At 47.9% G+C, this 25,071-nt stretch overlaps 2 protein-coding genes across 6 annotated transcripts; one reads left to right on the forward strand and one right to left on the reverse strand.

The window, feature by feature from the left end:
• Positions 1-541: 541 nt before the first annotated feature.
• On the forward strand, positions 542-5,231 carry LOC119334387 (uncharacterized protein At5g41620-like). Of its 3 annotated transcripts, none has more exons than XM_037606966.1 (4): positions 542-974; positions 1,304-1,745; positions 1,826-1,924; positions 3,750-5,231. In XM_037606966.1, exons 2-4 carry the CDS (start codon positions 1,335-1,337, stop codon positions 4,980-4,982), a joined length of 1,743 nt encoding a protein of 580 aa, XP_037462863.1. In that variant the 5' UTR covers positions 542-974; positions 1,304-1,334; the 3' UTR covers positions 4,983-5,231. The 3 variants fall into 3 exon arrangements, with proteins under 3 accessions (XP_037462863.1, XP_037462862.1, XP_037462864.1); XM_037606965.1 differs by having other exon boundaries at positions 1,307-1,745; XM_037606967.1 differs by lacking the exon at positions 542-974 and adding an exon at positions 1,114-1,214.
• A 110-nt stretch (positions 5,232-5,341) lies between these two features.
• On the reverse strand, positions 5,342-24,316 carry LOC119329437 (AT-hook motif nuclear-localized protein 2-like). Of its 3 annotated transcripts, XM_037602484.1 has the most exons (10): positions 23,945-24,316; positions 23,756-23,823; positions 23,228-23,298; positions 22,878-22,968; positions 8,260-8,771; positions 7,652-7,704; positions 6,704-6,832; positions 6,272-6,433; positions 5,763-5,929; positions 5,342-5,711 (listed from the first exon to the last, which is right to left on the reverse strand). In XM_037602484.1, the coding sequence occupies exons 5-10, from the start codon at positions 8,747-8,749 to the stop codon at positions 5,591-5,593; spliced, it is 1,122 nt and encodes a 373-aa protein (XP_037458381.1). In that variant the 5' UTR covers positions 8,750-8,771; positions 22,878-22,968; positions 23,228-23,298; positions 23,756-23,823; positions 23,945-24,316; the 3' UTR covers positions 5,342-5,590. The 3 variants fall into 3 exon arrangements, with proteins under 3 accessions (XP_037458381.1, XP_037458380.1, XP_037458379.1); XM_037602483.1 differs by having other exon boundaries at positions 5,342-5,929; positions 8,260-8,762; positions 23,945-24,315; XM_037602482.1 differs by having other exon boundaries at positions 5,342-5,929; positions 23,945-24,315.
• Between the last annotated feature and the right edge of the window lie 755 nt (positions 24,317-25,071).

Below are 25,071 nucleotides of genomic sequence, written 5' to 3' on the forward strand. Positions count from 1 at the left end.
CGATGGTGGCGCAGGGAACGGCGACCAGGATCGGCCAGGCGCAAGGTAGGAGAGAGAGACTTGCGGGTGGTGGGCCGATTTTTTTTTGGTTTTTGTTAGCCTTATCTATACCTCAGTCTTACGAAAAAGAGAGGGGGTTGGCAACGAATAAATTAAAAGAAAGAGGGGTGGGTGGATGACAGGTGGGCCAGGCCCGGACACAGGCGGACGAGGCGGGCGCAGTAACATCCACTTTCTGTCCGCCTTCGACTCAAATGTAAATTAATAAACACGAAAATGGTCCAAGCGGATACAAAATAGATATGGATCTCTATGTTATGCTGACGTTTTTGTCTGTTTTGATTGAAATGGACACGGGCGAACGAATTTAGTCGGTTCTTGGAGTTGCTCTAAAATGACCTAGCTAGAGTACTAATAGTATTATGCCACTAGTAGTAATATAGTACTACTACTGTGCTATTGAGTGGCCGCAAACTACTTCAACCACTCAACTCGGTTCTGTTCTGTCCAGATTCGTTGGCCGCCTCACCTTGAATCCTTGATTGAACTAGAGAGTTCCCACCCTTACTTAAAGTGGATCATCATTCAGGTTCTCTGGCTGACCAATCTCCGACGCTAACACATCTCTGCTTTCCATTCTCCACGTAATCAGGCCTCTCCCAGCTGAACAAGAGAACCATTCATTCAGAAACACAGATCAATCCGACATATCCGATCCCCAATCATATGCAACGGACATACAAATACAGCTCATGCTGCTCTCGATCTGCCGCCAATCCCCCACACCCCATATACGCATCCATCATCCTGTCTCCTTCCACACCCCACTCGATCGTGTGCCGTCCGCGTCCAAGCAGCTGCGACTGCCCGCTCTATCATCGTCTCATCATCATGGAGGTGATGAGTTAAGACTGCGCAGCTAACCGGGATCGGAGTCGACTTGGCCAAGCTTCCATCCTCCTCCTCTTTGATGGGTACGTTCGTGTATACACATTTTCTTTCAAGTAGTTTTAGCATGTTCTTGAATTTTTTTCAAATAAGATTAGCAGAGACTATCAGATCGTCTTTTTCCACCAATTAAAGGTGTGAATGATGAAGGCCACATGTTCATCTGTCATTCTCGCTTGCTTATTATTCCTTCCGCTAAAGCTGCGTCCATCCTCCTTTTCCCTGTTCGATCAGATTGATTGATGTGGCATTGTTCATCCACCCAAGTACTGCCTCTTGATTCCATGTATAAAAGGATCACATTACTGTTCAGTTCTTGACATAGCCTCACACCATCACTGTTCTTGTCAAGAAGCAGCCAACCGGAGCCCGAACCCAAGGCGGCAATGCTGAGGCGGCGCGACGCGGGTGAAGCTGTTGCTGCTGTTGAGGAGGTGACAACGAGGCCCAAGATCCGCAAGTGGTGCGCGCTCTCGTCGTCGTCCGGCGCGTCGGGGACACTGAGGAGGCTGAGGCTGAGGCGAGGCGTGGTGTCGCTCCACCGGAGGGGATCAGGCGGCGTCTCTTCGCCGTTGCCGACCAGCTGGAAGATGTCCGAGTCGTCCTGGAGCCGGGCGTGCCGCGCCGACAGGATGCACTCGTCGGTGTCCGCCCGGAAGCTCGTCAGCGCTCTCTGGCAGATGAACGAGGGCGGCTTGCTTGAGGAGGAGGAGGAGGAGGAGGCCCGGATCGCCAGGGACGCGGCTGCGCGCCGGGGCTCTGCGGCGGCGCACCGGCGCTGCGCGTCGTCCGTGGAGGTGAGTGCTGCCGCCGCCGGTATCATGAACCGTCGTGTTCTTGCAGTTTGATAATGATGTTGTTCCCGTACGTGGTGTAGATCTCCAAGAGGTCAAGAACGAGGAGCAAGGTGGTTTCGGAGGCTGATCATGGGCGCCATTGGCTTTCAGATAACCTGAGCAATGCCGGCACAACTGGGGTAATTAACCAACTCTTGATTTGCTCATTTGCACAACTATTAGCGATACTGTTGATCTGCTTTTTGAAGATAGGAAATAATACACATATGGATCTGCTCATCTATCTTAGAAATGTCTATATATGATCCTTTTGGTACCCCACACATATAGTATGGTACTACAGTACTACTACTGGTGGGTATAGGGTACAGCCCGACACTAAACATGGCTTTGCATTTCCAAGGATTCTCCTTCATTGTGATAGCCACATGCATGCATGCACCTTTGCCCACCTCCCAACTAGGCTTTCTAACTAACTATATAAATTTACAGAACCTGGTTTGTCTATCCAGCTGCTGCTAATCTCATCATGTGATGTCTAGCTACGCTGTTAATTATTATTGTTTGATTAGGCGAGCCTTGTGATTGAGCACCTCGTTAAAATTGGGAATACTATTTTAGACGTATGCGGCGTCGGTAGGTCGACGGCGGCGTAAAGTAATCGGTTTTCAGTTGAACTTGACCGTCTCGTTAGCAGGATGGCATGGCAGATTCGGCGGTTGTCCGAGTTAGTTGACACTTGTGTTTTCAATTGATGTGCAGTGCGGCAGTCGTTCAAGAGGGCCATGACAGCCTCAGATACGACTGTGTGTCTGTCTGTCGAGACAAGAGCACCTCATCATGCCCATAGTCCTTTGTCTTCCTTCTGCACCTAATTAATCAATCGCCCCTAATTCAGTAAACTTGCATGTTCGATCGGACTGATTGAAATGCGTGGAGCATGACTAACATGACTACCCCTCCGTCTCATAATGTAAGACGCTTTTTAATACTACACTAGTGTTAAAAAATGTCATATATTATAGAACGGAGGGAGTACATTTTTGGGACCGTCTATTCATCTATCACCTGGGGAAAAAAGTTAAGTATCAGTCGAATTTTGGGTCTGTTAGGTCTCCATCCAACAGCCACAATAGCGTGACCACTTTTCATGTTCTTCCTCCCGCGCTGCCCTCCACGATTGTCCTCCGCTCAACTTCCCCTCACAGTCGTGCTGCCACATCCCTCTAACCCCCCTCCCCCCGCCCACGTCCTGTTTCGGCGACGACAACCCTGCACCCACCTATCAACCTGCTTCTTCGACTGGGACGCCACATCACGCGGACGACGCAGTGTGTCGTCCCCATCTTCAGCGAGGTCCTGGCTCCGCCTTTGGCTTCGTTTGAAATCGACTGATGCTTAATTTTTTTCAGTTTAGCTATACATCAGTCGACTGAAAATTCGATTTGGATCAGTCGGTTTTCCCTATCGCCGGAGGGAAGGAAGAAAGAGCCGCAGCGGGGGCTCGCCGGAGAGGCTGCCCCATTATCTATCTTATGGTTTCAGGTGGGGGCGGTGGTGCACTTTGCCGGAGAAAAACCCAAACGCGGGCAGGCCTAGAGGGATGGCCGGGGGCGGCGGAAGACCGGCGATGGGGGGTGGTTCCAGGGAGGACAGGGTGGCGAGGCCGGCGGTGGTGGCCGGCGGTTCGGCCGGTGGAACTCTGGGAGGAGGAGGAAGAAGAAGGACCGTGGGCCATTAAATCTCCATCCGATGTCTAGAGTGAATCGACTGACCCAATTTCAGAAAAATAGCCTAACCTGATTTTTTTTTTCAAGGCACCTAACATTACCAAAACCAGTACATTTTTATATGGAGCTGATACGTCCACACTAAACAAATAGCGGCCTCTGCATCGCATGAGCAGAATGAGCACGGCAGACAATACTAATTGAACAAACAGGTTTCTGATAATTCTGTAGTTTACCATCTTCTTATATTAGTTTGTTCGTGAATCTTGATCAGGTGCACCCATGCGCTCAAGACTCTAGCTCCACATGTTCAGCGGACAGAATGGCACACCTGCAGGACATGTACAACAGCCTGACGGCGTGCAAGGAGCTCGTCAGAGTCCTCGGCAACATCTGGGGGCCGGGAGACCTGAGCCCGTCCACGGCGTCGCTCCTCTCCGCCCTGCGCTCCGAGCTCGACCTGGCGCGCGCCCACGCGCGGCAGCTCGCCAGGGAGCGGAGCCACCGCGGCAGCGAGACGGTGGAGCTCATGAAGAAGCGACTGGAGGCGGAGGCGCGCGCGTGGAAGAGCAAGCAGCGGGAGAAGGTGGCGGCCACCGTGCGGGTCGTGTGCGACGAGCTCGACGGCGAGCGGCGGTCGAGGCGGAGGGCGGAGCGGGTGAGCGCCAAGCTCGGGAGCGCGCTGGCCGAGGCGGAGCGGGAGCTCGAGCGGGAGCGGAGGTCGAGGGAGCGGCTGGAGAAGGTGTGCGACGAGCTCGTGCGCGGCGGCGGGGTGGAGGAGGAGGCGAGGCGGGAGGCCGAGGAGGCGCAGGCGGAGGTCGACCGGGAGCGGGAGATGCTGCGGCTCGCCGACGAGCTCCGCGAGGAGCGGGTCCAGATGAAGCTGCTCGAGGCGCGGCTCCAGTTCGAGGAGAAGAACGCCGTCGTCGAGCAGCTGCGCGGCGAGCTGGAGGCCTTCCTGGAGACCAAGAAGCAGGGCCTCCTGGAAGCGGAATCACCTGCCGCCGCCGCGGATGAAGAACGCCAAGCCACTCACGACGATGATCGCCATGGATTCTTCGAAGCTGAAGAAGGTGCCGATAGAATCGCTCGTGTTGATGCCAGCAAGAGGACGGACGTAGACGACGATGGAGGAGGATCCGATGATGGTTCAGACGGCAGCGACATGCACTCCATCGAGCTGAACATGGACGGCAGAAGCAAGGACTGTGGCGGCTGGAGCTACAGCACCGCTTCCAAGGAGACGCTCACACCGACGGCCAAGAAGGCGGCGTCTGCGGACAGCAGGGGAACGGGGTGCGCCGATCCGTGGGCCAGCGACCGGCGGTCGCTGGAGGAATCGGAAGGAGGCCAACGGTGGGACGACGAGGAAGGGCGCAGCGACGTCGACGAGGAGGACTCCGAGAGGTACCAGGCCATCAAGAACCTCAGGGAGCAGATGCTCGCCGGCCATGGGCTGGGTTCCATTTTCCTGCCGGGAGCATACGAAGGAAATTATACGGCCTGAGAGAAAACAATGATGAGATTGGTTTGGCATGGAGCGATGAGTTGGATCGATTGCCGCTCTCTTCTCCCTTGAAACTGTGTGTGTGCATAGCTTGTGGGTTCAGTCTTCCTGGACGACCATTCTTCTTTTTTCATAGGATTGTCATTCTGTTTTTGTACATAAAACTTCTTTTTCTTCCAAACAAGATGTTCCTGCAAAGCCATATCAACCTTTCTTCCAATAAAAATAATAAATTAATAAAATGTAAAAATGAGCAAAACTGGAGCTGGGAATCGATGAAAGTTGTGGGGTGAGGACCAAGAGTAGCAGGTTACCCTCGAGAATGGCATTACGTTTTCACTGATCAGATGTGCGCAATATGACCATGAAATGTTTCATTAACTATAATATCACGAAGCATCATTCAGGTTCAAAAACATAACTTGACCACACGCATGGGCCATACAACATATAACGAGACTGAAAAGTTCAACAAGTACGAGCAGAAAGCTAAGCGTCTGGAAATAGTAGGGAAAAATAAGCATTTGGAGCTAGGAGCGAAAAGCTAGGAATTTAAGCTGACTGGCATCTGGAAATAGGAAATCTGTGTTGAATGTGCAAGCCGGACTCTAGTTTGATGGGCTTCCTGGGCCACTGGAGGTTTCATTCGGGGCAGCAGTCGGTGCAGTAGCACCTGGAGTTCCACTGGCCACATCCTGTTTGATCTCCTCTTTTTCATCAGCTGCAAACCTTCCACTGGCCACATCCTGTTTGATCTCCTCTTTTTCATCAGCGGCAAACCTTCCACTGGCCACATCCTGTTTGATCTCCTCTTTTTCATCAGCTGCAAACCTTCCACTGGCCACATCCTGTTTGATCTCCTCTTTTTCATCAGCTGCAAACCTTCCACTGGCCACATCCTGTTTGATCTCCTCTTTTTCATCAGCGGCAAACCTTCCAAAGACCACCTGCGCATCAGCGCAACAAAATGCAAAGCATTAAGAGGACGCACAAGGTTCTCACTTGCAATAGATGTGTATTTTCGTAAAACCATGCCATTTCCCTAAGAAGCTAGTACATATAAAAAGAAGCAAATACTGATTTTACATAGGGATATTAATATGTGTACAATGTATATCGTATGGCAGCACACTTTTGTTCCATATAGTTTTCCAGACTTAGGAAGCACACATAGCCTTTAACTACTTCAACAAACAGAGGAAGATAGAGTGGGAGCTAATTGACGTATATGGAATAAAGTTCTTAGTTGGTCGTTTAGAAGCATGTTAATCCAAGTGAAAGATGGTAACCTGAACAGGTGAAGCTGCAATCAGAGGTCCTGCTAACCCACCGCCGAAGAGAGAGCCATCATGACCAACAAGCGAAATACTGAATCCACCTTTTAGAGTGCTCAGTCCATTACTTTTTGACAGCAGATACACGCCAGACAAAGAGACAATGTCAAAATAGCCCTGCATATTGAATGCAAGGAATTAGATATTGTTTAGCATTGGATTAGCAGCATCTCTAGAGGCCAAACAACGACATTTATTTGGAAGACCAGAACTACAAAACGTTGATAATGGATACAATTAGGCAATTTCTTTAACTACTACTACTTCACATTTCATTTTGCTTTACCATTCTCTTAATTTGGTTGGAGCTGAAGTATAATTTGTAAAGCATACCACCAAAAAGGGATTTCCAGTGTACAGATTCCAAGCAAAAACAATAAAGCAAACCTCATAAATAACAGTTCCACAGGAAGAAGCTGGTTGCTTCAGTGTCACATTGCGTACAGCGCCCTCGGCAGACAGGATACAAACTGCCCACCCATTCCCACAATAGGAGATGACTTTCGCTGCTACATCCTGAAACCATGGATTCCTTATTAGAATTTTAGAATGATACATGCATAAGTAGTAGTAATAGATAACCTATGGAAAAGATGGGAAAGATATTTAAAAACAGGAAATGTGAGGGACACCACCAAGTTCTCTTCAAAATAATGTACGATGGATATAGATATAACCGGTTAAAAAAATGTGCTAGAAGAATCAAGAAAGAAAACTTGGCCATTGAATCGGGAATACATTAAATAAATGGAACAACCGAACAGATGAATTTCACCAGTATTAAAGAATACACTCATATCACAAGTAACAAAAAAATGAAAACTAATCTTGTCTGGATATCTATGAGAATTTAATAAATGGCCTAACTTCATAATTGCATTCATGTTCATCATACTGAAGCTCCAACTTATTACTGAACGCCTCGTGCACATGTGGAGTCGATGAAACAACTTTTGAATATGTTGAAATACATAGACATGAGAAAATACAATTATTTCTTGCAGAAGCAGACAACACATACACATAATCATACTAAGCAGGAGTTTCTATATGGCCAGGAAAAAGAAGCAATATTTATTGTAAGTTTTAACAAACATATGAAGTGCAAGTGAAAATATATATGTACAGCTCACATAACGTTAAGTAGGGGCAACTTCACTAAATATTTTTAATATTTAACACTAAATATATCCACACACAAAAATCATATTTTTCTAAAAGGAACCACCACTTCAATTAGATACCCTGATATCCAGTAGTATCCAGATACTATGATAAAATATTAATAGATCACTGCAATGTCTCTAGGAGCATCATAAGAGTAGGAAAATTTACCTCTCCACCTTGGATTGTGATGACCTGAGGAACGAATCCAGTCGCATCTGGCTCTGCCGGAAAAAGAAGAGATCCGTTTCAAATTATAAACCATTGGGAAATATATTGTGATGTTGGCAAACTGATTATAGCACTGATGAGCATGAGCCTATAAATAGTACATGACTGAACTAACATCCTAGAAATATAATTCCAAAGCACCACGAATACTTCTGCGAGGAATCCCAACGAAAGCTTAGTTTCCATGTCTAACATGTGGCAACTCTTACTGAATGTCCAACATAGATAAATAATTCCATGCTTGATATAATGTACAAACCAATATGCTAACATTAAGAATACCAGGTATAAGTACTGACACCTTAGCAGTAATACTTTAGACTAACTAGCGAGAAAGGTCATATTTTTTTCTAGCATTCCTAAAAGGTGAGAGTTAGGCCAGTTGAGTTGGGCAGGACTGCTGCCTCTGGTCATTTTGCGGTGGTCGTTACTACATATAATTATCAGGACTAGAATACCATCTAACAATCATATCCATCTATGCACTTTTGCTCTTTTCGCTACTCTACATGCGTTGACTAACAGAGGCAAGAAAGAATGCTATATACCTGCTACTGCCAACTCCCGCTGCTTCTTGCTGGTTGTGGACCTCGGCGGCCATACCCTCTTCTTCTTGGCCCGTTGTTTTGAATTCTCAAAGGGTGGTGGCGGTAATGGCGACGGCAGTGGTGCCTGGGGCCTCACGACGCCTACGCCCCACAATCCCAACGTGAAGCCCGGGGGTAGAACAGGTGTCGGGGAAGCGACAACACCAATAGGATATGGTGCCGGGAAGATAGCTGGCGGCTTGGTACCATCTGGGGTGTACTTCCGCGGGCGGCCGCGCTTCTGCTTGGGTGGCTCAAAGCTCGCGCTCATGGCAGGCACATGCACAACACCGTTGTTGGCCGTGGGACACGATGAGTGCGGTGCAGAATAGGAAGCGTTACCTTCGTGGGCGTCGTCCAGGCGGGCACCAACGATGGGTTGTGGCTGAGGATGAAGCGGGCTCTCGGGCATGTCCGCGCCATATGCCGCCTCACCCGCTGCCTCCGACATGGCCCCTCCTTCCCTTTCACCTCTCGACACAACAACAACAACCAGAAAACTCCCCCCTTCAATTTTTTCTCGACAACTCAGTACCAAACATATGAACAAATCCAGAGCTTTTATAGGGAAAGGGCGGGTCAAAATTTCATAGAGGACCCCAAAAATACATGGAATTTACATGAGCTATTTACAGTTGTCCTTTCACCATTTTGTGGTGGTGACTATCCTACAATGAAGGGGGTGACTGCATTTTTAGTAAAAATATATTTACTTTGGGATCTAAAATTGTCGTGGATATTTTGTTTTATGGGCAAATCATTAAATGAAAACCCAAAGATGGCAAAAAATAAAAGAAAATCCGAATATGGCAAACAATAAATGATAACCCAAAGATGGATAGCATAGTAATAAATACAAATCCAAAGATGGCAAATCATTAAATGAAAACCCAAAGATGGCAAAAAATAAATGAAAATCCAAATATGGATTTTCATTGATTGCTATGCCATCTTTGGATTTTTGATTAATAGTTATGCCATCTTTGGATTTTGACTAATTACTATGCCACCTTTAGATTTTTGATTAATAGCTATGCCATCCTTGGACTTTCATGGGCACTGTTGGAGTCCACCAATGGTTATCTTTTCAAGTTGGCCATGTTTGGATTTACATTATGTGAGGGATAGGTTAGAGGGGTGTGGTTACCGTGCACTCGAGCCGATGTTATACATTAGATGGTTTAGGTTTTACCTAATCACATTTTTCGTAGTAATCGTGCATCCTCATATCAACAAGGCTTGGATAAAATGCATCGAAAACTGCTAGAGACCGCGAGAAGTCATTGGAATTTGTGTAGGAAAGAACCCACAGAATAGAAAATTAATATTAGGCGCTAAGTGGCTCTTGCACACACCAAGGCCATGGTTACTGCCAACCTTAGTCACCATCAAGGTGTTCATTTGAGAAGCCAAACCTCCATCAATGCAAGAACTAAGTGCCATCATCGAAGACTAATTGAGAGTCGAATAATAGGCTCATCGCAAGAATTGAGTCACATTGGCAGTGGGACAACCCCGTGTTGACCTAGGTCTGGATCCACCACATGGATCTCGCCACGATATTATGGAAGAACGCTATATCAACCAACTTTGTGTTGAAGTGTATATGTAGATTGCCTATCCCTTTCCATCAGTTTGGACTTTTGGTTACATTGGCTAGTGCATGAAGCTTAACATGGTATCAGAGCCTAAGGTCTTGAGTTCAAGTCCTGGCTTTCGCAATTTATCCAAAAATTGTTGTTGCCCCCTCTGCGTCCACATATAGGCCTTGAGCCATACCTCTGACTCTATTCACTTAGTTCCCGCATCACATGTGAGAGGGGGTGTTGAAGTGCATATGTGGGTGCCTACACCTTTCCATCAGTTCAGACTTTTGGTTGCGTTGGCTAGTGCATGAAGCTTAACACTTCGGACAACCACCCCTGTAACAAAGCCATCGTCGATCTCATCTCGACAACTTGCCTCCGAGAAGCAACAACCTCCATCCACAAACAAAAAAACGAATCTCGCTACCCTGAGCGGATAACGAGCCAACAAAGGCCACCAAATCTTCAATTTAACCATGGCGAGGAAGAAACGATAAAAGAATATTAAACACCCTCATTGCCCTCATGCCGGACACTAAAACCTAACCCTACCTGTATTCACTTGTGGGAAGGGAAACACGGTTCACTCCCCCCCCCCCACACACCTCCGGAGCGGTGGTTGTGGTGAGTAGAACACAAGAACTCACCATAATTGATCAAGGGGTTGCCTCCTAGTTGCATTTTCTCTACATATAAGGGAAGAAAGGGAAACAAAATTTGCATGATCAAAAATGGATGAAGGCATGCCATGATCTTTACACATAAAAATATTCAAATAACGAATGGCAACCCAAATTACATGAGAATTGGGATGAGTTGGTGTTCTCATGGTAGGAAAAAAACCTACTCCGATGACCAATTCCCCTAAGTTTCATCATCGATTTTACTCTTCACCACCTCCATGATAGATCATTGCCATATTCCACAAAAGACTGTACAGACAAACCAGCAGAAAAGAGGAGTGAACTCACCAAGATTGTAATTGTCACAAAAACTAGAGGTGGTGTCCTCCATTAAATCCATAATATGGTCATCAACGAGCTGATCCGCCATGGAATTAGCCACCATGGACTCAAAGTTCTGATCATCAATGAGTTGATCCGCCAAGTGCTTACTCATGAATTTGATTATCGATGATTTGTTATGTGGTTGTCCACCTTGTGCTCATAACCACAGTGATGAGTGGACCTACGTAGCACCGCCAGAGTAAAACTAAGAGAGTGGAGGTCGTGTCAGAGGTAGAGAAAGAAAGTAGAGAATGGGAAGTTTGTGGCAAGGCTTGAGGGAAGCGGCTAGTGTTGAGGGAGCATCGAGGGTTAAGGGAGCAGTGAGACTTTTTAGGAGGGGAGTAGAACACAACGACAACGGGGTGGGTGGGGGTGGGAGTGGGTCTAGTCATGTCGGTTCACACCATTCCTCTTTTAGATGGGAATGCTGGAATGTCACATTTTGTAAGCTAGATGTGATGTACTCCTCCCTGACAGGATTCTTAATCAGTTCACGCCTCCCCGATTATTCCAGTATATTCTTAGTCGGCTGCATATGAGATCAGAATCCTCGTGGTGTTCATGTTTGTTACTGGAGCAAAGGTCTCATCGTAGTCAATGTCTTGGTTGTACCTCCTCGCCTTTCAACATGCCCTTCTACATTCTACTTCACAGTGTATACCCACTTGCAGCTATGCCTTCTTTCCTGTTGGAAGGGATGTTAGTACCCATGTCTTGTTCTTACACAGAGCCTCCAGCTCTTCCACCATGGCCAGTCGCCACTTTGAGTCCTTTGCCTTCTTCCAGTCAGTCGGAATTGACACAGATTGAGGAGAAGCAACAAATGTTTTGTGGGATGAAGATAATGCTTCATAGGAGACATACTTTCCAATATCATTGTCATCAAACCTATACCATTTCTCTGGTATCCCTGTTGTTGCTCGAATAGTTCTCAATGCAATTTTCCCCTTAATTGACCCTTCAGCCTAGTCCGCGTTAGAGGAGATGGAAATCACATGAGTACTACCCTGTTGTTCCGTCAGTGGCTGATCTAGTTGCTCCCTGATGTGCAACCCCACCACCTTGCTTCCGTGAATACACCTTTAGCTCCTTCTCTTGCTCTGTTGTCCACCTTGGCACACTACCAATCTGAGCTGGTGCACGCTTCCGTGAATACACCTTTAGTTGTTCACCTTGCTCTGTTGTCCTGCTGTCCACCTCGTCACACTACCAGTCTGAGCCGGTGTAACTACATCACCGGTGGAAGCTAATGCTTGTATTACATGCACCACAAGAGTTACTAATGAGCCGCATGTTGCTAAAGGTGACTATTGCATCATTCGCATATGTGTGCTACTACTCTCCCCCCTCTTGACCAATTTCCGGTTGGGGACATTAGTCTAGTTCTTCAAACAAGACATTTAGATCAGTTTTCTCACCATAAAAAGGTTCCGATTCACGGAACGTAACATCCATGCTCACAAATGTCCGCCTCACAGACGGACTCCAGCATTTATATCCTCTTTGTCCTGAAGAATACCCAATAAAGATACACTTGACTTCCCGATGATCCAATTTGTTTACTGATGGCCTATGATCACGAACAAACCAAGTGCAACAGAACACCTTGGGGGGGTCTGGAAATTTATTTTCTGTGAAAACCAACTCACACCTTGATTTCATACATGTGACCCGGGATGGCTTGTGGTTGATCAAGAAGGTGACCATCATGACAGCTTCACTCCACAAGAACCTGGGCACATTCATGGTGAACATCAATGCCCGGGCCACCTCTAGCAGGTGGCGACTTTTCCTCCGTGCCATCCCATTCTGAGGTGTGTTCGGACAAGATGTTTGATGCAGGATGCCCTTGTCCAACATGAAAGCACCAATTACCTTGTTAATAGGCATGCGAATTTGAAACCTTGAGGGTACCCTGTGACCCCCTTTTGTTCAACTAAATGAACTAAAAAAATTCAGAATCACCTCAATTTTGAAACTTTAATTCATTTGGTTGAACTAAGTAGGGTCGGAGGGTACCCTAAAGGTTCCAAATTTGCATCCTACTCCCTCCGTAAACTAATATAAGAGCGTTTAGAATACTAAAATAGTGATCTAAACGCTCTTATATTAGTTTACAGAGGGAGTACTTGTTAACATACTCGATGCCGTTGTCGGGTCTGAGTGCTTGAATTTTCACATTAAATTGAGTCTGAACAAGTGCATAAAAAACATTGAAACACTTCATCTTTATGTTTCAGAAGATAGATCCAAGTCATCCGCGAATGGCAATCAATGAACATAACGAAGTACTACATACATCAGAGTGGATTAACACAAAAGGAAATATGCTCCCAATCCCCTTACTCACATATGAGGTTCTCATGTTTAGCAAACTCACACGCATCACGGTGCAGCTTGCTCTTGTCCATGCCCTGTTAGTGTCTCTGGCCCACGACTACAAGCAGAGAGCCCATCACATCCCAAAAGACTAGCTTGAAGGGACTGTGGCTCTCTCCCTTATAAGGTGGTTCTAGCCTCCTCCCGTAACCGAGGTGGGACTAAAGTCACTGGAAACGCCCAATGGCCAATAACCTAACACACCACTCATTACATCAGGAAATACTTGAGACACTTTACCAAAAGACACATGTCCCATCCTACAGTGATGGATTAAGTCTCTAGTCTCCTTATCCTCAGCAACAACAGCTAGCATGCCCATTGCGTCCCGGTCCATCATGTTGCGCTTCATGTACCACAACCCCCTACACCTTGTTCCAGTTCCAAAGACTCCTGCCCGCCGATCTCATGGATCAAGAACTCAACCTTGTCAAGAATTATTCGGCAATCAATTTGGTCAACCAAAGCACTCAAGGACACTAAGTTCATGGGAAAAGCTAGCATATGCAACACTGAGGATAATCCAATATTCGGTGTGCAACTAACTATCCCAACACCTGTGATGAGTTGGGCTGTCCTATCTGCTATGTGAATGTTTTTCTGATGTGCGAGAGAGTGTGGAACATAAGGTTTAAACTCATTAAAAGTCTCCTGCAACATGTTGTGATGCTCCAGAGTCAAGCACCATTTAGAGTTTATTTTATGGTCTGCTATTGATGTGTGTTCAATGTTACCTTCATTTGTATCGACAAAGTTGGCATAGCTAGTAGTAGTCTCCTGCCCTCCTGCAAGTTGCTTTCCTTCAGCTGAAGCAGCTACATTTGCCTTGGGAGCATTCCAAGAACCACCACTCCCATTCCAACCACCTCGGCTGCTACTGCCAACACTACCCTCGGCCTATGTCTCTTCTGCAGGAACTCCCCAAAACCTCGCGGGTTAGCCACTCTATAAACATATTCATTTCCATCTCTTGACTGCAGGCGTGCCTCTTCTTGGGACATCACAACAATGGCCTCATCAAGAGACACAAACGTCGGCTCATCTAGCAGCGCAACATGCCTACTCTCAAAAGCTTGATCTAGGCCTTTTAGAAACTGCATCACACGCCTGTGCTGAACCCACTTCCTGTCAATCTCCATGGACTCCGCATGTGGAAACTCAAGGGGATCACACTAATCTCCATGGACTCTGCATGTGGAAGCTCAAGGGGATCACACTGATCCAGATCTGCTCAAAGGTGTTGCAGCTTATTCACATACACCAGCATGGTTCTTCACCTTGACGAACAACATGGATCTTGTCTTCAATTCAAGACATGAGCATCAGGTTTCCCTTACCGGAATACCTCGTGGACAAGCATACTCCACACAGTAGAAGCATTTGGCAATGCCTCAACAGACACTGCAAAGCCTAGAATCATGGAGTTCAATATCTAGGCCAGGGAGCTGGTGACACTCCACTTCTTCCATTATGAGCTCTCCTTGTCAGCCGGTTCTTCAACCCTTCCAAGAACGACTAGCTCAAGTAGCTGCCCACTGTTGAACCAGTATGGACCCTAGCCCATCTTGATATGTTTGTTGGGCCCAAGCCCATGAGTGGATCTGACCTAGAAGAGGTGCTTCTCCTCTGCCCCGTGCGAGCTGCCACACAGTGTACCACGCGAGCCACCAGACACGAGAAGGAATCCTGTCTGAAGGTACTTCCCTCCCGTACCAACATGGTATCAGACCAGGCGGCGGCGGCGTAGTCACTCGCTAGCGAGGTGGCGGGACCCAGGCAGGGCCAGGCGGGGAGAGGCGGCTGCGGGCGCAGCCGTGCGCGTGCGCGAGAGGCGGCGGTGCTGTGACGTGATGGCACGACGCGGGAGCTGCGTGGCCGGCGACGACGGAGCTAGGAGCAGAGGCGGCTGACGGTGCTGTGGCAGCGCGGCAGAGGAGGTGCGACTCTATGGGAGCTCGATTTGGATTAGGAAGTGCTCGAGCTGGACCGCTGTTGTGTCTGCTGTTGCTATTTGTCTCTGCAGCTTGCTCGTGAGGCTGTGGATCCAAATTTTCTTTTGGGGACTTGCTGCGGTGTGGTTGCCGTCGTTGAGAGCTGCTACTGTTGAGTAACTGGAGTGTGTTATTCTGAGGGCTACTGCTGCTGTTTATCCCGACCAACGATGGCTGAACCAAATGTTGTTGGTGAGGCTTTCGAGAAGCTCGCGAAGATCCTCGCAGAGTCCAACTCTATGGCCATCGTTCCCTGACAGGAAGTGTCTCAGAAACTCAAAATGCCGCCCCTGGACATGAAGCTAGAGGGGGCGACAAATTATTTAAGTTGGTCCAGGAGGGCTTTGTGGGCTGTGGAGCAGAAGGAGCTTGATGGACATTTGTTGGGCATCGTTGCAGAACCAGGAACAAGTGTAGTGCAAAGGGAAAGAGGTGGACGGCCATCCACTCTGTACTTATGGTGTGGTTGTTGAACTCCATGGTGCCCTCCATTGGACGCTCCGTGGAGGGACTATCCACACCTGCTGAGATATGGAAGATTCTGTCCACCCAGTACTCTGGCAAGGGCAATGTCATGCTCATTGCTCAGATTGAGGACAAGATTAGGTTGCTGCGCCAAGATGATGACATGTCAGTGATGGCATACGTGGCAGAACTGCAGGCTCCGTGGGCTGACCAGGATAACCGCGACCCTTTGGAACTCTATGATGCGGCTTCAATCGAGTCAGGGCACAAATGGATGGCACACAGACGTGTGCTGAAACTTTTGGCTGGCTGCAAAGGTTGCTTTGATGGCATGAAGGCTTCTCTGCTGCACCAACCTAGTCTGCCTACCATTGCCGAGGCTATTGCAGTGATGACTCAAGAGGAGGTGCGCCTACTCTTGAGCATGCAAACGTGAAGGTTGTGCCAGCTTCGACATTTGCAGTCGCTGAGCGCATGGAGTGGGGAGATCCCAACAAATGTCATATCTGTGGGGAGGTAGGACACTGGAAGAGGGAATGTCCAACTCATGGCAGAGGCAGGGGATACAACAGAGGGGGAACTGGCAGAGGCAGGAGTGCTAGAGGTAGAGGTGGATACTCACAGACCTTAGGGGGTCAGGCTTCTAGGGGAGAGGTGGCTACTCGGGACACTCGAGGGGTCAGAGAGCTCACATGGCTGTTGCAGGAGACATGGGGACGTCAAAAGGCAATGATGTAGCCTATGGTCACTTTGCTCACTAGGCCTCCACTGATGAAGGTAATTCGGAAAGAGCATCTCTTGCTACTAATGAAAGCACTCCAGAGTGGGTTCTTGACTCTGGAGCATCTAAGCATGTTGCTAGTAAATTCTGTGTGTTCGAGTCTTACAATAAGCATCCCCCTTCTCACACGGGCACTATACAAACGGTTGATGGCACAAAACATGTCATAGGGGTTGGTACAGTAAAGTGCACTCCAACCATCTCCCTATCCTCAGTTTTACATGTGCCAGCTTTTCCTGTCAATTTGGTATCTTTCAGTGCTCTCATTGATGACATAGACTGTCGTGTGATCCTTAACAAATTCGGTTGCGTGATTCAGGAGTGACAGACGAGGCAGATGGTTGGGACTGGCACCAGGCGTAGGGGGCTCTGGTACATGGACCAGGAGGTGCAGCCGGACTTGGTGTGTGCTGCGACCATGGAGGACAAGGAGAAGGAGGCGATGATCCATCACTGTAGATGGGGCATATATCTTTTGATAAGATGAGTAGAATCTTTCCGGATGTTATGTGTGGGATAGGCAAGGGCAAGTTGGCATGTGATGCTTGCGAATATGCCAAACACACAAGAGCCTTATATGTGAGTAAGGGACTTAGAAGCATATCCCCTTTTGTGTTGATTCATTCGGGTGTATGGACTTTCCCAGTTGTGTCAATGAACGGAATGAAGTACTTTGTTACATTCATTGATTGCTATTCTCGTATGACTTGGCTTTATTTGATGCGTCACACAGATGAGGTGTTTAGCTGTTTTCAGAATTTCCATGCCTTCGTGAAGAATCAATTTCAGGTGCAGGTGCAGGTGATCAGGACTGACAATGGTACATAGTATGTGAACAACACCTTTGGGGCCTTCTTGTCTGATCAAGGTATTCTTCATTAAACATCATGCCTAGACACCCCTCCTCAGAATGGAGTGGCAGAAAGGAAGAATCGACATATTCTTGAGGTTGCTCGGTCATTGATGTTTACAATGAATGTGCCCAAGTTCTGGTGGAGTGAAGCAGTTATGACAGCCACATACCTGATCAACCGGACATCATCAAGAATACTAGGCATGAAATCGCCGTGTGAGCTAGTATATGGAGAAACTAAGTTTGTTGTTCCCCCAAAGTTGTTTGGCAGTACTTGTTTTGTTCGTGATCATCATCCTTCTGTTGGGAAACTTGATCCGCAAGCAGTGAAGTGTATTTTTCTGGGCTATTCTTCTAGTCAATAGGGGTATACATGTTGGTGTCCCTCTGAGAAGCATAGGTTTGTCAGTATGGATGTCACCTTCAGGGAGTCTGAGCCATTCTATGGTGACCCCACAGATCTAAGTGTGTTGTTTCAAGGGCTTGACCATTCACACTCTGTGCAGAATGGTCAAGAGGGGGAGAAGGTTGTATCTCGCACTCAGGAGGGTTCTGTGGACACCAACACTGATGATGATGTGCGGGTTCAAGTCCAGCCAATTGTGGGTACAATTCCAGTTGGTACTCTCACTGATGGTGATGTGCAGGTTCAAGTCCAGCCACCAGTGGGTTCCATTCAGATTGGTAATCTCCAACTCCCTATTCGAGATCGATGGAGAAGACTCCCCTAGTATACTCTCGACGACAACCACAAGTGCCACAAGTGCATGACTCATCTGACACTCGTCTGGTATATTCTCGATGGCAACCACAAGTGCAGGGGGAGCAGCAAGGCAGTGGTGCAAGCTCATCTGACACAGTGGAACTGCCTATTGCGTTGTGAAAGGGGACACGTGAAGCAACACAAAAGGCTTTACCACCGGAGGTTTTTGATGATCATGACACTGGAAAATTATGTGTCTTATGAGGCTTTGTCTCCTTCCTATTAGAGTTTTTGTTGCGTCTCTTCAAACTGTGTCAATCCCAAAAGAATGGAGGGCCACAAAGCAAGATCCGAAGTGGCATGTAGCGATGATAGAGGAGTTGGAAGCATTGGGAAAAAACAAGACGTGGGTGCTAACCACATTGCCAGCAGAAAAGAAAGCGGTGAGTTGTAAGTGGATCTATAAAGTGAAGTAGAATCCCGAAGAGAAGGTGGAACAGTATAAGGCCAGATTGGTCGCCAGAGGATATAGTCAAACTTATGGAATTGACTACGATGAGACGTTTGCTCCCGTGGCAAAGATGAACACAGTAAGGATATTGGTCTCCTGTGCTGCAAACTTTGGGTGGAAATTGCATCAATTAGATGTCAAGAATGCCTTCTTGCATGGTGAGTTGCAGGAAGAAGTGTACATGGAGATACCACCAGGTTTTGGTACTTCAGAGACCATGGGGAAGGTATACAGGCTGAAGAAATCCTTGTATGGACTGAAGCAATCACCGAGGGCATGGTTTGATAGGTTCAGACGTGTTGTCCGTGGCATGGGGTATGGTCAGTGTAACGGTGACCACACAATGTTCTACAGGCACTCTGAAACGAAGATCACCATTCTTGTTGTTTATGTGGATGACATTATCATCACTGGAGATGATGAGGAAATAGAGATTGAAGGGTTGTCTATGCAAGGAGTTTGAGGTAAAAGACTTGGGCAATCTAACATACTTCCTTGGCATAGAACTGGCTCGGACAGAGAAGGGAATATCTTTGTGCCAACGAAAATACACCTTGGATCTCTTGAGTGACATGGGCATGATGGGATGTCGTGCAGCCCCTACTCCGATTGAACAAAATCATCAAGTGAGCACAATCAGGTGAGCTAGTGAATAAGGAAGATTATCAGAAGCTGGTTGGGAGGTTATTGTACTTGTGTCATACAAGCCTGACATTACGTACACCGTGGCGGTTCTGAGCATGAACCAAGAAGTGGACATCTTGATATTGTTCACAGAATCCTGGGATACTTGAAGGGGACTCCGGGAAAAGGATTGTGGTTTGCGAAGAGTGGACCTCTTGAGGTGGATCGCTATAGTGACTCTGATTGGGCTAGTTGTCAAGATGATAGAAGATCAACTTCAGGCTACTGTGTGTTTGTGGGAGGAAATTTGGTGTCATGGAGAAGCAAGATACAGACTGTTGTGTCTAGATCAACAGCAGAAGCTGAGTATAGAGCATTATCTCAAGGGTTGTGTGATATGCTCTGGGTGAAGCACCTACTGTGCGAGTTGAAACTTCTGAGGAAGGGACCCTTGAGGGTGTGGTGTGACAACCAGTCAGCTATAGCCATTGCTAATAACTCAGTTCAACATGATAGGACGAAGCATGTGGAAATTGATCGCTTCTTCATTAAAGAGAAACTTGATGCTGGGATCATCAGCCTTACACATGTCAGCTCTGGGCAGCACTTTGCAGACTGCTTGGCAAAGGGACTGGGAACAAAGGACTGTAACTTGGCGTGTGACAAGATGGGGATGATAGATGTCTACCACCCATCAAGGGGAGTGTTGAACCGGTATGGGCGACCACGAGTGTCGTCGCCGGGGCGGCCGCGGGTGCGACCTCAGCAGTCGCTGGGTGCGGCAGTGCGTCGGCCCCGTCGACCAGGGCGTCCTCCTTGATGTAGTCGGCCGTCTCCAAGTAGAAGAGGCACGAGCAGACATGGCTCGGCGTATGGAGCTCATCGCAGTTATAGCAGAGGCCCTGGCGCCGCCGCTCCATCTGCTCCGCCGGAGAGAGACGACGGAAGGGCCGCGTCACGGCCGGGGTGGTAGTCGTCGGGGCGGCCGGGGGTGGCCGGCCCGGCGCAGGGGGCTGCCAGGCGGCCTGTCGGCCTCCGCGAGCCGGGGCTGCCCGCTGCATGGCCTGGGCGCGACACTCGAAGGCGGGCGTAATACATGGCCGTCTGGAGATCTTGCGGTCCACGAAGCTCTACGTCCACGCGGATGTGATCCGGAAGTCCACCGACGAAGAGGTCGGCCCGCTGCTGCATCGTCACGCCCGACGCGTGGCACGCCAGGGCCTGGAAACGGTCAACGAAGTCCTGCACCGTGGAGGTGAAGGGAAGGCAGCCGAGCTCCGCCAGGCAGCTCCCGAGGATCGGAGGCCCAAAGCGAAGGAGGCAGAGCTCGCGGAAGCGCTCCCAAGGGGGCATGCGGCCCTCGTCCTGCCCGAGGGCGTAATACCATGTCTGTGCCACGCCACGGAGGTGGTAAGAGGCGACCAAGGTACGCTCCGGTGCGAGGGTGCGCTGCCCGTGAAAGAACTGGTCGCACTGGTTGAGCCAGTTGAGGGGGTCCTCCGTGCCGTCATATGTGGCGAAGTCGATTTTGGCGAACCGCGGCGGTGTCTGGGTCGGAGCGCCGTGTCGAACTGGCTCGGAGGTGCGGAACAGCGAGGCGGGTGGTGCCTGGTCGGAGTAGTCCGGGTAGTGACCCGCGGAGCCGAATGGCCCGTCGAACTGCGGGAACGGGGTCGTCTGTTCTGGAGCCGTGGTGTAGACCGGTGATGGCGAAGATCCAGCCGCCAAGTTGGTAGTGGCGACGGGAAGGGCGGGAACCGGACCTGATGGATCGGCAGGCCGACCGGCGAGGACGCCCCCGAGCTGGGCAGAGGTGGCGCCGGTGGTTGCAGCGTCTGTGGTGGAGGGTGGGAAGGCGCGATGGGTGCTGCGGGGGGCGGAGTTGGCCACTGCGGCCATAGAGGAGCCGCGGCTGGAGGCTGATGATGCTGCAGCAGCGGCGGTGGCAGGCCGCTGGGGTGCCCCGCCTGGAACGGCAGCAGCGGTGGCCCGCCGCTTGCAGGCATGCCTTGGGACGGCCACGGTAGCGCGGGGTGGCCGTAGGCGGCGATCGGCGCAGCCGGAGGCGGTGCTTACGGCCCTGCTAGGTACAGGTAGAGTCCCTGGACGGACGTCACGAGATCCCGCAATATGCTAGTGACCTGTTTCGGCGTGAAGACGGTGGTCGTCGGCGGCGCGGAGGTGACTGGGGCCGGCAGCGATGGGGAACCCGCGGTGGTGATCGGGCCCGGCAGCGTGGGGGCCCCGACGGTGGTCATCGGGGCAGTGGTGACGACGGGCAGCGGCGGCATGGGTGTTGATGAAGACGTGATCGAACCCGAGTCTCTGGATACCAAATTGGTAGAACCCAGGGTCCTACCGGACCTGCTCCTCAGGTTGTAGGGGAAGGACGGGAGTGGACATGGGCGAGGGCTCGGCGGCCGACCCGCAGGCGCCGTTACGAGGTGGAAGGAGGGAGGCGGCGGTTGAGAGAGGGGGCGGCTAGGGTTTAGGGTCCGGCTCCTCTGGGAGCCGGGCAATAGAATTCTTCTTATTGCTTAATCTCAAAAATAGTCTTACAGCTAGTATATATAACCACGATGCTAAAAAATAAGATAACTTGTGGGCCAAGCCCCTAACTAAATCTGCCCGGTGGGCCTCCTACGGGCATAAGTCTGCCCGGTCATAACATTGGAGAAGAAACCAGAAATACCCAATGAAGACATCACAATGCGCATAGAAACTGGTGCTTTCGAATCATTGTTACTGTTAGCCTCCTGTCGAAGATGTAAAATTCATAAAACCTTAATTAGTACAGCAGGGAAATGATTGAAAAAGACACTAAGTCAGTTGCCAAGGTTCAAAAAGGCGTTGGGCGTTAACTATACGTTTTGGGACCTACTCGCACCCAACTCGCTTATGCGCTGCCTCTTCCTGTCTCCCTTTGCTGCACCGATGCTGCCTCTTCCTCTCCTTTCTCCCTTGCTGCGCCGATGAGAACCAGCCAGAGAATCTCAATCCCTCGCCGGAATCAGTCGACTTGTTGTCAGAGTGGTTGAACCCTTGTCACGGAGGATGAATCCTCGCTGGGAGATTGATTCCTCACCAGAAAAGACTGATTTCTCGCCGGCCGCTTTTTTGAGAGCCTGGGGCTGCCAACGCCCAGCGCTTAAGCACGCCTAGGTGAGAGCGCCTTTTTGAACTACAGAATAGCTAATCTTACACAAAAACTTATTTGACAGATGTTACCTAAAAGTCTATAAAACCAAAGAAACCACATGGCTCACAAGAACCATCTAATTTCATAGCAGGGAAAGGACTGAAAAGGACTAGCTCCATTCCTATGTAAATAGCTAATCTTACACTGAAACTTATTGCACAAATGGTAATTAAAAATAATCAGACCGGAGTCACAAGAACCATCTAATTTCACAGGCCAACTAAGACATTCAGTGCGCATTTTTTCCAGGTTCTCAAAAATAAGTTGGTAATGCTAAGATCTTAAGCACCAAACTGCACCAGCAGCTAATAGAACCTTATTCTCAATTTAGAAAAGATCCATGCCGATCCCAAGATAGCAAGATATACAAGTGGGGAGAGACAAAACAGATTTCAGATATAACAGACATAATAGTTAAAAGAAAAGGTAAATCGAAATAAAACTTCAATAGACGAATCTAAATCGACATGATTTCAGTACCGGAGCAACTATTTTCTCCAGCCGTGAGCTCTTCGCAGGTTTGGCTTCAGATGATTCAAGAATCCTAAATCCCATCCATTATCTTCGTCAACTGAAAAAATGCCAGAAGGATCAGTAAGCCCAAAAACTTATACAAACGAAATGGCTAAAGAAATACCAAGGGGAGCATTTCCCTCCTAAGAAAATATTCAAGCACAGCCTAAGAGGAGCAAATGGTAAGTCTGTCATAAAATATGAAGTTGGTTTCTCAGGGACACAACATTTGGTTTCATTAGATAATATAAATCAAAAACATGGTCTACTTTTGTGCAGAAAAGTGAAGATCTACAAAAACAATCAACATGACAAACCTCTTTCAGTCAAGGGCAAACTTCTCTGAGTCCCATAGCATAACATCAATTTTAGGATACAAAGGTGTTCCCTGAAAGGAAGGCAGTTCAACAAAATAGAAAAAAAGCTATAACAAAAGCCAATACAGAGTCGCTGCTCAGGCCAAGAAAAAAAAACTATAACAAAACTGGAATTAGTATTCCCGGAGTTCCCTCTCCAGGAAGATACAAAATTAAGATTAAGTGGTAGGAATCAATGAGCTGGATTACTTTCTTTATAATATATATATGTCTGGCCCTTTCGAATTTATAAAACATCAACAATCGGAACTTAAGTTCCGGTTCTTGTTTCTTAAATTTTGGTTGTAGTTTCTTAAGTTTCGATTGGAATTGTACTTTTGTGTTAATTGAGGAATATGTCTATTTTTTCCCGGGTCTAGAACCTGTAATTATTGAAATGGACTAGGCTTGAAATTGCCGCCTTGGTATCGAATACGATATTTATCTAATTGAATTAAAAAGGGGAGGGTGCGTGTGCAGAGATCGGACCTGCTTGCGCAATCAGGTTAGCGCCATACGTCGAACCTTTATAACTTATAAGTGAGAATCACTGGAACCTGAGGCAAAAAATTATGCATTTTGTTAGAATGATCATGACGGCAAACACGTGCAGTACCACTCCTAGTTTCAACAGGAACAATAGCATTAGAACAGAACTTATTCACAATAACAGTTTACCATCACAACTACCATGATGGATGAACCAAACAGAGACGTGAGGGGATCCTGTGGGATGGAGAATACAGGGCTTGTTCGGTTAGGCAGGGTTTGAAGAGGTTTGGAAGGGATTAAATCCCTTGCAAGTCAAAATCCCCTTCAATCCCTTTGGTGAGGGGATTAACCGAACAGGGTCACGCGGAAGTGACAGCCTGAGGTGAGGGCGCGCCGCGGGGGTGGGGAGAGTCTCCTCGAAGACGGCGCGGCGAAGAGAGCGTTCGGCAGGAGCGGCGACGACATGAGCAGGCGCAGCGGCGGCGGCGACGGCGGCGGCGCTTGTTGTCTCGGTCAGTGGCAGCGGCAGGTTTTCTATGGCAGGAGGGGTTCGAGAGAAAAAACTTATGTATGACGCTCCATGCGTCAAAATGACGGGGCTTCGCAAAAGAGGGGAACCAAGCGAACCGGGGATGGGCGGGCCCATTTGCGTATACAATAGAATTAGAACGAACCGGGGATGGAACATTCTAGAAGGTTCCTAGCCAGTTTTTACCGGTTTTGAGAACCTTCTAGAAGGTTCCTGAACCGTTTTCCCTTCACTTTTCATTTTTCTTTTTTCTATTTCTGTTTGTTTTTATTTTTTATAACTTTTATTTGAGAAAATGTTCAAGAATTTCAAATACTATTCAAATTTCAATATATTTCATATTTTAAAAAGGAAATTTTTTAAAAAAATTGCATTATTTTTCTTTCTGTTTTTGTTTTCCTTTTCCTTTTTCTTTCTTTTACATTTCACTTTTTTAAAAAAAATTACACCCTCCAATCCAAAATAAGTATCACGATTTTGTACCGAGATTAGTTCAAACCTTCAAATTTCAAATATTATTCTTGTTTTCAATTTGTTCACAAATTCAAAAAATGTTCATAAATTTTAGTTTTTTTATTGTTTAAAAAATTTGTTCACGAATAAAAAATGACTAGGAATTTCAATTTTTTACACACATTTAAAACAATGTTTGTATTTAAAAAAATGTTCTTGGTTTCAATTTTTTGTTCGTAAATTCATACAATGTTCTATTTTTCAGATTTTTGTTCACAAATTCAAAAACTTTTCTCATTTTCAAAAATTGTTCCGAATTTAAAAAAGTTCA

This window comes from Triticum dicoccoides, chromosome 7A, assembly GCF_002162155.2.
Source record: "Triticum dicoccoides isolate Atlit2015 ecotype Zavitan chromosome 7A, WEW_v2.0, whole genome shotgun sequence".
Taxonomy (NCBI): Eukaryota; Viridiplantae; Streptophyta; class Magnoliopsida; order Poales; family Poaceae; genus Triticum; species Triticum dicoccoides.